The sequence below is a fragment of the Perca fluviatilis genome, chromosome 2 (assembly GCF_010015445.1).
Source record: "Perca fluviatilis chromosome 2, GENO_Pfluv_1.0, whole genome shotgun sequence".
Lineage (NCBI taxonomy): Eukaryota > Metazoa > Chordata > Actinopteri > Perciformes > Percidae > Perca > Perca fluviatilis.
In genome coordinates this window covers 5,840,709-5,852,985 of record NC_053113.1, presented here as the reverse complement: position 1 = coordinate 5,852,985, position 12,277 = coordinate 5,840,709, and the positions used below count along the sequence as shown (strand labels likewise).

General features: G+C 40.1%; 2 protein-coding genes across 2 annotated transcripts; both read left to right on the top strand.

Moving 5' to 3' along the window:
* The first annotated feature begins 6,068 nt into the window (after positions 1-6,068).
* LOC120545016 (olfactory receptor 10J4-like) lies at positions 6,069-10,332 on the top strand. The gene is made up of 2 exons (XM_039778944.1): positions 6,069-6,984; positions 10,247-10,332. Exons 1-2 carry the CDS (start codon positions 6,069-6,071, stop codon positions 10,330-10,332), a joined length of 1,002 nt encoding a protein of 333 aa, XP_039634878.1.
* A 1,024-nt stretch (positions 10,333-11,356) lies between these two features.
* Positions 11,357-12,277, top strand: LOC120552709 (olfactory receptor 49-like). The gene has a single exon (XM_039790936.1). The coding sequence runs from the start codon at positions 11,357-11,359 to the stop codon at positions 12,275-12,277; it is 921 nt and encodes a 306-aa protein (XP_039646870.1).

The window sequence follows — 12,277 nt, the reverse complement described above, 5'->3', positions numbered from 1 at the left end:
GACACAGCGCCCTGAGATTTGTGATACGACCGGCTGGCCTGCATTATCATCCAGGCAGAGCGCCTCTTCAACCCCTGTACTTAGTAGGACACAGCCGTGGACAGCTGAAAAAGGGAAAATTAGCAACAAAATGCCTCCCCAACAACTGAGTGTGCAGGTGGAGAACAGATTTGCTGCTCTGCTGAAGGACCCTGGACATAACCTGGATTGCTTCTCACCGTCACACAGCAGGGTAAGTACTGAGAGCAATTCTTTAACTAAAAAGCTACAGGGAAAGCTAACGACAGGGCCTCAAACACTGATTTTGGGTGACTCTGCTGTAAAAGATATCAAAAGCAGTAAAAACACCAAAATACTCTGTTTTCCCAAAGACATGGTGTCTGACTTGGCCCAAAGAATCCCAGATATCGTAGCAGCACACCCAACTGTGAAGAACATTATACTGCACATAGGGTCAAATGATGTTGTAAAGCAAGAGTCTGAAGTGCTGAATCGTGAGTTTATGAATCTGCTGAACACAGTCAGCTCCATAAATGCAAAGGTGTTTATCAGTGGCCCTATACCGCCAGTCAGAAGAGGAGCTGAGAGATTCAGCAGACTGCTGGCACTGAACAGATGGCTTTCAACTGCATGTACCGACCATTCTCTGCAGTTCATTGACAATTTTAACATTTTGTGGGACTAACCCAAACCCTCTTTAAAAAAGATGGACTTTTCCTTAACAAGCCAGCAGTAAAGCTGTTCACCTCTAGCCTACTTTACTTTCTGCGCCACACATCTACTCCCTCGGCCAAGGGCACGAGACAAGATAAATCAACACAAACAAAACAAGAAGAAGACACAACAACAAAGTGCGGCAGTGATCTACCACAGCCCCCACCTGAGCAAGGATTTAACCATGGGAGACCACAGAGCAGAGACAAGAAATCTCAACCCCCCCTTTCACCTGTCCAACACTCCTCAAACCCCCTTACCAACCCCGACGAGGATCCATCGGGGAATCAAGTTTGCCCCAATGCCCCAATGCCTTCTCCCATCATTCGCCCCCAGCATCAAACTGACCCTGCTTTGACTCAAGGACTGCAGTAAACTCCTTCTCTCCAGACTGATAAGTATGCTTGTGTACAAAATGCAACAAGCTTTAACTGATATGTGCCTTGTCCAGGCTGCACGCCTAGTGGCACTCATGACTCTTTCCAGGACAAGCCTGGGCTTAGATTCTATCTTATTCATAGATTCTTCAATCTGTTTTGTGATAGGTAATAGAAAAATAATGGTGAATCTGCTAAGTAAGAAAAAGAAGCACTTAACTGCCAACTTAGCAAATTTAGCATCCATTCCTCATCAGCAACAGCCTGTCCCAAAAAAATATTTTAACACAATAGCACTAGCCTTACTAAATGTCAGGTCTTTGGCAGGTAAATCATTTTGAATCAATGATTTTATTATTAAGCACAATCTTGATTTTATGTTTTTAACTGAAACCTGGTTAGACCAGAATAACAGTGCTGCTGTTCTTATAGAGTCAGCTCCCCCTAACTTCAGTTTTATGAGTGAGAATAGAGTGACTAAGAAAGGAGGTAGAGTCGCCATTTTGTTTAATGACTCATTCCAATGTACTCAAATATCTTATGGAAACTTTGCTTCTTTTGAATATGTGGCTCTTCAGCTAAGATCATCCCCTCAAGCTATACTTCTAAATATCTACAGGCCACCTAAATACTGTGCAAACTTCTTTGACGACTTTAATGAACTGCTGTCTATAATCTGTATTAACTCTGACCGTGTAATTACAGCTGGTCATTTTAACATTCATGTTGACAACCCCCAGGACCGAGGGACCAAAGAACTGTGTTGTGTTTTTGAGAGCTATGGACTGACTCAGCATGTGACACAGCCCACACACAATAAGGGGCACACTCTGGACTTGATTATCTCAAAGGGTCTCAACATTTCCAAGGTTGTGGTGACTGATATTGCTCTCTCTGATCATTCCTGTGTTTTCTTTAACGGCACAATCTCTGTGCCCAAAAGTGTTCAGACAAAGTTAATCAGAAAACGGTATATCACTGAAAACACCAGTGAATCATTCATTCAGCTTTTCTCCTCTATACCCACCCTCACTGGGGCCTCAGTCACTGAGCTTGTAGATAATTTCAACTGTAAAATTACAGTTTACAATTACAAGATTAAAGCTGTCTCTGGTAAGAAAAGATCTCCATGGAGAAATGTTATAGTGGTGAGAACAGAAAAAAGAGTGTCGAAAAGCTGAACGCAGTTGACGAAAAACTAATCTCCAGGTTCATTACAACACCTATTAAGAGAGACTTCGCATTTATAATTTGGAACTAAGGAATGCAAGGCAGTCCTTTTTCTCTGACATTATTGCCAGAAACAGTAATAATTCACGTGCTTTGTTTGCTACTGTTGATAGATTAACAAACCCTCCAGTACCAGTAGCATTTGAACTGTTGTCTACCAAGGCTTGCAATGACTTTGCCTCCTTCTTCACAGAAAAAATTCAGAAAATTAGACAAACAGTCAGTGTCTCCATATCAAGTACAGGATATGTGTTGTCACAGTGTCCAGGCAAAACAAACATATGACACAATTTCATACAATCAACCATTAAAACCTGGAGGAAATTATACAACCTCCTCCTGTTGCCTTGATATTCTACCAACTGGTGTTTTAAAAAATGTTTTGAATTGTTTGGCTTCTGATCTTCTACAGATTGTAAACACGTCTCTGCTCTCAGGTATTTTCCCACAGGCCCTAAAAACTGCAGTCATCAAGCCACTCCTAAAAAAGAACAATCTAGACACGTCACTAATGAGCAACTATAGGCCGATATCAAACCTTCCATTTTTAAGCGAAATCATAGAAAAAGCGTTTTTTCAACAACTCAACCTTTTCTTATCACTAAACAACAGTTTTGATGACTTTCAGTCAGGTTTTCGACCACACCACAGCACTGAGACGGCTCTTGTTAAAGTCTTTAATGACATCCACTTAAACACAGATAGTGGCAAAATTTCAGTCTTAGTATTACTTGATCTCAGTGCTGCATTTGATACGGTAGACCATGACATATTACTTGACCGATTGGAAAACTGGGTTGGTCTTTCTGGCTCAGTACTAAAGTGGTTTGAATCCTATTTAAAGAATAGGGACTACTTTGTCTATAGGTAATTATACATCTGAGCATACAAATATGACGTGCGGAGTTCCCCAAGGCTCAGTTCTGGGGACTCTTCTGTTCAACATCTACATGCTTCCACTGGCTCAGATTATGGAAAACAACAAAATAAGTTACCATAGTTATGCGGATGACACACAGATTTATATAACCTTATCGCCAGGGAACTATACCCCAATACAACAACTGAATATGTGCATTGAACAAATTAACGACTGGCTGTGCCAGAACTTTCTTAAATTAAATGAAGAAAAAACTGAGGTGGTTGTTTTTGGAGCTAAAAAGGAATGATTAAAAGTCAGCGCTCAGCTTCAAACAACAATGTTGTAAACAACAGACAAAGCCAGAAATCTTGGTGTAGTCATGGACTCAGACCTGAATTTTAAAAGCCACATTAAGACAATTACAAAATCAGCCTATTATCACCTTAAAATATATCAAGGGTTGAAGGACTTATGTCTCAGTAGGATTTGGAAAAACTTGTCCATGCTTTTATCTTCAGTAGACTTGACTACTGTAACGGTGTCTTTACAGGTCTCCCTAAAAAATCAATCAGACAGCTGCAGCTGATTCAGAACGCTGCTGCCCGAGTCCTCACTAAAACCAAGAAAGTGGATCACATCACTCCAGTACTGAAGTCTTTACACTGGCTTCCAGTGCCTTAAAGAATTGATTTCAAAATACTTTTGCTGGTTTATAAATCACTAAACGGTTTAGGGCCAAAATACATGAGCAGATCATAGATACATGAGCTGCTGCTACACTATGACCCACCCAGACCTCTCAGGTCATCTGGGACAGGTCTGCTTGTTGTTCCCAGAGTCAGAACTAAACAGAGGGAAGCAGCGTTCAGTTTTTATGCTCCACATATCTGGAACAAACTCCCAGAAAACTGCAGGTCTGCTGCAACTCTCAATTCTTTTAAATCAAGGCTGAAGACCTTTCTTTTTGATGTTGCCTTTCTTTAAATAACTATTTTATCTGCTTTTATATGTTTAACTGTTTTAACTGCTCTTTCTTTAAATTCTTATCATTTTTTATACTAAAGTTGATGACATTCTATAACTGCTCTTTAATGTTTAATTTCTTATACTGCACTGTAACTTTTATTCACATATTTTATCTCTCAGTTCTTTGGGCTTCTAGTTAGATCAATTAATAGAATTGAATTTATGATTATTCCAGTGAGATTTTGCAGAAACGGATATATTTCTGATTACTTCTTTGATACGGGTGTGACAATAGATTACAGAAGAGACAGGCTGTGGACTGTCAACAAAGTTAGTTTGATAACTAAATAAAGGGTCTGAAGACCAAAACAATTACAATTGAACAGAAACAGTCTGAGAAACTATTAAATTAAGAATAAAATAAATAGTCTACGAAACTAGCACGTTTCCTGACTATTAGAGACAGTCTGAAGACCGTTCCGGGTTTTGCAAGGTTTGCCGAAGAAAAGAACTAAGCCTTGTGGTGACGACTGCATTGAAAAAGAAAGACTATACTAAAGCTTCTGTAACTATGGGGAATGAAACCTCCATGTGAAGCATCAGGACCCATTGTTGGTGAGATGAACCAGAGATATGGACCGAACTGCTTGAGATGTCTGACATATTGGTCCTTTTTTAAATTAACCTATTTTATCTGCTTCTATATGTTTAACTGTTTTAACTGCTCTTTATTCGCGTATTTATCTCTCAGTTCTTTAAATTCTTATACTGCACTGTAAAATGTATTCTTGTCTTTTAAATTGTTTTCTAACTGCTCTTTCATGTTTTATGTAAAGCACTTTGAATTGCCCTGTTGCTGAAATGTGCTTTATAAATAAAGCTGCCTTGCCTTGCCTTACAAATTACAACAGCGAAAAGAGATACAAAAAAAATATTTATTAATTTAATGATTAAATAAGGTAATGTCTCCAAACTTACCTAAATTATAACTTGTCTCCTGCTGGTTATACTACAGCACTTACTTTAAAAAAAAAAAGTTAAATTAATAAATATTTGTGTTGTATCTCTTTTCGGTGTTGTAATTTGTAGACGGCCCTAAGCACTCGTCTTACTGCCCGCCAGCAGCAACAACAACAGCAGAGAGCAGAAGAGAGCAGGCAAGTGTTCATAAACTTCTGGTGTACTTACAAACTTTCCAATCCATCGTTTTATGAGTACATAACCTATTTGTACTAGTGTAGAAGTTTGGTATCATTTCGGGCATTATTAGTGGGGTCATTTACGAGATAGAAACGTGGGTCCATTAGCCCCTGCGCTAAGCTATTCAGCTGATAACGCTACTCTACGCTAACTCTCCCAATGTTCGACCCAGGTGAAAAAAGCTTCCGGGGGGGTGTTTGGCTCAAGGTCATGGTGCAAAGGACCCTAGGGTGAAATTACTCCGAACCATCACTTTAAAGGGGGGGAAATGGCATGCAGCAAAAGGCCGCAGAATTGAATTGAACCCGCAGCTGCTGAAGCAAGGACTGAGCCTCTGTACATGGGATGCACGCTCACCAGGCGAGCTACCTAGGCACCACTAGAATAATAACTTTAATAGTTTTTTAATAGTTTCAATCAATACAGACCATCAGGGTGTGATTTGATGATGACGTCGGACTTGAAAAGAATAAAAGAAGGAGAATCAGTGTCTCCACTCAGTTGGGAGGGGGTCACAGTGGAACTAAAGAAGGTGAGCAGATCAACGTTAGATCCAGTGTCTCAACCTGTGTTACACTGAGGTGTGTTTTTATGTTATTGATGAATTTTCTTTCACAAAAAAAGCTTTTAAAAAGCTGCCAGAAAATGTTGCAAGTTTCTGTTATATGTTTATCCACTAAACACTGTTAACAATCTCTTTAACAACCAAAAGAATAATCATGATCAACTCTACACAGGTTTCATATTTCAAACTTGGTGCCTACTTTGACACCGGGGTTTTCAAATATTTATATTTCATGATTGTTATGTCTTTATATATGTTAATAGTTTGTGGCAATATTTTGGTGACTGTGGTTATTTGTATGAACAGAAGCTTACATGAACCTATGTACCTTTTTCTGTGCAGCCTGTTTGTAAATGAACTGTATGGTAGTACAGGGTTGTTTCCATTCCTTCTGGTTCAGATCCTCTCTGACATTCACACTGTTTCTGCTCCCTTCTGTTTCCTGCAGATTTTCTGTGTGTATACTTATGGAAATGTAGAATTCTTTACCTTAGGAGTCATGTCTTATGACAGATACCTTGCTATCTGTTATCCCCTGCAATATCACACACGTATGACATCTAACAAGGTTGCTGTGCTTATTGTGTCCGTATGGTTATACAGTGTACTTGAAGTTGTTGTCATGATGTCTCTGAGTGTCCCCTTACAGCTGTGTGGGAACACGATTCAAAAAGTGTATTGTGACAACTACTCAATCGTTAAACTGGCATGCTTCGACACAACCGTCAATAACATATATGGACTTTTGTTTATGTTAACAGTATTATTTGGTCTTATAATTCTCATTCTTTACTCCTACATGATGATTCTTAAAGTGTGTTTTTCTGGTTCTAAACAGACCAGACAGAAAGCTGTCAGTACCTGCACACCTCACCTCGCTTCCCTGCTTAACTTTTCTTTTGGGACTTTCTTTGAAATAGTGCAAGGGAGATTTAATATGAACAGTTTACCCATCATGTTACGCATTTTTCTGTCATTGTACTGGCTTACGTGCCAGCCGCTCTTCAATCCTGTAATGTACGGACTGAAACTGTCCAAAATCCGTAACATATGTAGAAGTCTTGCTTTTGGTAAATTGAACATTTGAGCTTGATGATGATGATGATGATGATGATGATGATTAATTCAAGATTTTGTATTTTATTAAATTGTATTTACTGACAAGGTTTGTACTGTAAACATGCTCAGAGTGCATATCTTAAATTTGTGATGTTAAAATACTTAGAGGAAACACACAGATGAACATGTTTTTGGTTATTTATTGAACATTTCCAACAATTGAAATCACAGCACACGTTTGAAAAGAGTCTTAAGAAAAAGTCACATTTTAGTTTTAATGTAAAAAGCTAATTTCCTTAAAACGTAGAAGAGAAATAACTTTCATTTTCTTTGCAGACAAAATAAATGATTTTAAATATTGGCATGTTAAAAGTAAAACACAGGGCTTTCGAGTGGGGGAGCAGAGTTTGTGTCGAGGAAAAGTTGATAAAACTGTCATCCACGAAAAGAATGTTATTAGAATACTTCCTCATTGTTTTGGCGTCCAAACTTAACTGTTGTCACCATATGACGTTTATGTTTTGTCGGCTTAACACATCTATAACGGCTGCTTTTGGTACAAGCAACAAACTGAGTGAAAAGCTCTTTCTTTCCATGGGCCATCAGAACATTCAAAAAGCAACAAACCATTAACTTATCTTTATTATCACAAGTGCAATAATATTACAATAATCATACATCATGTGCAATATTTTACCCATTCCGTGTTTTATGTCTTAAATTGTTCTTGTTTTAGCTATTAATCATTTATCTTGTTTTTATATCTAATGCACCTTCAGTTGTGGAACTTACAATTTTATTGTATGGGTCTCTGTGCAATGACAATAAAGGTTTATCTAACATTATCTTATCTTGAATTTCAGTTTCAATTGCTTTTCGATTAATTGTCCAGACCTAATTTAGAATATTTACTGTGTCCTCTAACAAAATAATTTCAATCAGTTTCAATCAGGAGAGACTTCGTTTGCAGATATGCAAAAATATTTATTGTACAACTGTATAATAAAGTGTACGAAGTCTTTTGGAGATTATACTCCATTGAATTAATAATATTTTTAAAGGGGTAGAGAACAGGAACATAACCCCCGATGGAGTCTAGACACTGGTGGCGGCGGAGAAGGAGACCGGAGACCGGACCGAAGAGGCAACAGAGCGGTCAGCCGGGAGAAACACGCTTTGCCTGAAACGACAGCTGACAGCACAGGGAGAGAACAGATTTAAAGCAGAGTTGTAAGGCTGTGATTGGCCCTTGAATTTCGTGGGCAAGTCTGATTGGTTTAACTGAAAGCGTCACTTTTAAACAGCTGATTTAATTAAGAGTGATATCACACATATCACACAATCTCTCAGCCTCCACAGGCCTCTTTAGAAGATACAAGCATTAACCCTGGGTGAAAGGAAATGTTCAACACTAATATTCTCAGTACCAGATGTACCAAACTTGATGTACTTTATTAATTGATATTTGAATGTAATACATGCTTTAATCGGCACTCATTTGTTACACTGAAACAGCAGTTTAAATTTTCATTTCAAGTCCAAACACATTTTTCCCAAGTGTGCAACCCTTCTTTGGATCTGAGGCCCAGTAGGAGGTCCGACTCACTACTGAGAACCCAGATACAGCTCTCGCTTTGGGTGTAAAGGGCAAAGAGAAGGGACCGCTTCACCCCATTCTCAAACAGAACCTCCTACAGTAACTCTTGGGAGATCCAGAGCCACAAAACACCCCCAGAAGCCTATTTCCAGACTGTTATGAGAACCACAATGGACCCCAAGATTCTATTTTCTTTAATCAGGTGTGGGATGCAAAGTGAATTAAAGTATGCCATGCCAAAGCATTACTCCAATAAACATCTGTAAAATAGAAGGCACCAGCAGTTTTGGATTTATAAATTAGTTTCATTAATGTTAGATCATTGTTGAATTGTCAGAGTAATAAGTATTATAGTTAGACATATGCACACAAATGCTGCAGGGTAAACTGGTTGTGTTGAATGCTGTGTTCAATGCAAAGACGTGAATAAATGAAAATTCAGTGTTTTTAATGGGGTATTTAATCCTCCCAATTGTCCTGATCTTAATTGTAGAAGTCTTCCTAAAAGTCCCTCCCAAGTGTTGTACAATATTCCTTTTGTCCCACGGATAGATGGGATGGGTGTCTAAGGACATAAATGCCGATAATTGGGGATAATGGTAAAATACAAAGAAAAAAAATCACCAGCCACATGGCAGGGGTGGCTGCCGGGCTCAGCCCAGTGCAGTGCAGTTCTAATGCTCCCCCTCCGCCCTGGAGGAAACTTTGCATTTTGGGGCCAACTTTTCCCATGATTTCTTCCGTAATGTCATGCAAGTCATAACACAGACAAAACATCTGCATAATAAATAAGTCAGCAGACATGAGAGACACTAACAAGCTAACGTGAGCCATCGACACAGCTAACGTTAGCTTGTTAGCACCGTACGAGACATTCTGCCTGACAACTGACTGATTTGCGCCAGAGCTTGTGCACACACGTCAAAATTTCCTGTTCCAAGTCACACCAAAAGGAGTAAACTGCAACATGAAACACACAAAACATTTATTTAGGATTGTTATGGAAGAATTCATTTCAAAGGACAAGAAGTTTTTATTTTTTATTCATTACATAATCATAATAGTAGATGGACCAGAAAGGGGGGAGAGAGAGAAGCAATGACATGCAGCAAAGGGCAGTATGTCAGAATGGACACCAGGACCCTGCAAAGGACCCACACTAGGCTACGTTCACACCGCAAGTCTTAATGCCTGATTCTGATTTTTTGCTCAGATCCGATTTTTTGTTTGGCTGTTCACATTACCTTTTAAAATGTGGCCTATATCAGATTCCAGTGTGAACTGTTTGCGGTATTGAACTGACCCACATGCGCAAACGAACGATAACAATGACATCAGACGCAGCAGCTGTTGCACTAAAGTCAGGGAGGTTATTTAGGGAAATAAGCATTTTCACTTTTATTTCAAAATGTTTGTGTAATGGCAGCCATAACATTAATGAACAGGTGCTGAGGAGGAGAAGAGTGAAGAGAAAGAGAGCCAAATTAGATATTTTGGCCTATGGCTGCAAATTCACTACAGAGGTGTGTGTGTGTGTGTGTGTGTGTGTGTGTGTGTGTGTGTGTGTGTGTGTGTGTGTGTGTGTGAGAGAGTGTGTGACTGGACGACCAATTTGCGACGACCAATCTTTCGGGTCCTATCACACGTGCTCACGCTCCACCTCCCCCACGGTGCAGGCGAGACGGGCCGGTGGAGCGCCCGACCCCGAGGGACCGGGATCCCACCTCAGCCGCCCTGCGCCGGCCCTCACTCCACGGGGTGATCCTCTGACTTGCGCGCAAACTTGTGGTCCGTGTTTCGGGTCGGGTGGGTTGCCGACATCGCCGCAGACCCCAGACGCCTTTTATATGAACTGATCCCCACCCTGGCGAAGTGGTTGGGGCGCACTGAGGACAGTCCGCCCCGGTTGACAGCCGCACCGGGAGCAGGGGGCCCCGCCCCTCCCCGCGGGGAAAGACGGCACAGCGAGGGTTATTGAGGTAAAAGTCACATCAAATCCGCCTTGGCTGTTCACACTGTGGCCGCATTGAAAACAATCAGATCTGGGTCGGATTCAGGACCACATATGGAAGTGGCCTGAATCTGATCTGAAAAAATCAGATCTGGGCAAGATTTGAGTGTTCACATTACTTCTGAAGAAGCCTGACCTGGTCACAAATCGGATTTGGGCCACTTTTGCCTGCAGTCTGAACGTCGCCTTAGTGAGCTAGAGATCGCCCCTAAAAGAAAAAATGTAAGAACTCTGTGAACATTTGGAGCCATTTTATGCCTTTATTGCATAGGCCAGCTGAAGACAGTAAAGGGGGAAAAAGGGGGGGGGAGGAAAATGGCATGCAGCAAAAGGCCGCAGGTTGGAATTGAACCCGCAACTGCTGCGGCAAGGACTGAGCCTCTGTACATGGGGCACACGCTCAACCAGGCAAGCTACCCAGGCGACCCTAGGATAATAACTAATAGTTTTTTAATAGTTTCAAACAATACAGACAATCAGGGTGTGATTTGATGACGTCAGACTGCTCTCTGCTCTCTGCTGTGTGCGTCCCCCTGACTCGAAAAGAATAAAAGAAGTAGAATCAGTGTCTCCGCTCAGTTGGGACGGGGTCACAGTGTGACTATAGAAGGTGAATTGATCAACGTTAGATTTATCCAGTGTCTCAACCTGTGTTACACTGAGGTGTGTTTTTATATTATTGTTTTTTCTTTCACAAAACAGCTGCCAGAAAATGTTGCATCATTTCTTTTATATGTTTATCCACTAAACACTGTTAACAACCAAAAGAATAATCATGATCAACTCTACACGGGTTTTATATTTTGCACTTCTTGCCTACTTTGACACCGGGGTTTTCAAATATTTATATTTCATAATTGTTATGTCTTTATATATGTTAATAGTTTGTGGCAATCTTTTGCTGATTGTGGTTATCTGTATGAACAGAAGCTTACATGAACCTATGTACCTTTTTCTGTGCAGCCTGTTTGTAAATGAACTGTATGGTAGTACAGGGTTGTTTCCATTCCTTCTGGTTCAGATCCTCTCTGACATTCACACTGTTTCTGTTCCCTTCTGTTTCCTGCAGATTTTCTGTTTGTATTCTTATGGAGCTGTAGAATTTTGGACCTTAGCCATCATGTCTTATGACAGATATCTTGCTATTTGTTATCCTCTACAATATAACACACGTATGACATCTAACAAGGTTGCCGTGCTTATTGCTCTAACATGGTTATTTCCATTTTTTGAAATTGCTGTCCCGATATTTTTAAGTTCCTCTTTACAGCTGTGTGGGAACATCATTAACAAAGGTTTCTGTGATAATTATTATGTTGTCAAACTGGCCTGCTCTGACACCACAGTGAACAACATTTATGGACTCATTAACACCTGTCTTGTAATATTTGGTCCTCTCAGTTTAATCCTTTACACCTACGTGAAGATCCTTAAAGTGTGTTATTCTGGTTCTAAACAGACCAGACAGAAAGCTGTCAGTACCTGCACACCTCACCTCGCTTCTCTACTCAACTTTTCTTTTGGGTGTTCCTTTGAAATATTACAGAGCAGGTTTGATATGAGCAGTGTACCCATGATGTTGCGCATTGTTTTGTCATCGTACTTCCTTACTTGCCAACCGATCTTTAACCCTTTAATGTATGGACTGCAAATGTCTAAAATACGTAGCTTATGTAAAAGTCTTATCTTTGGTTAA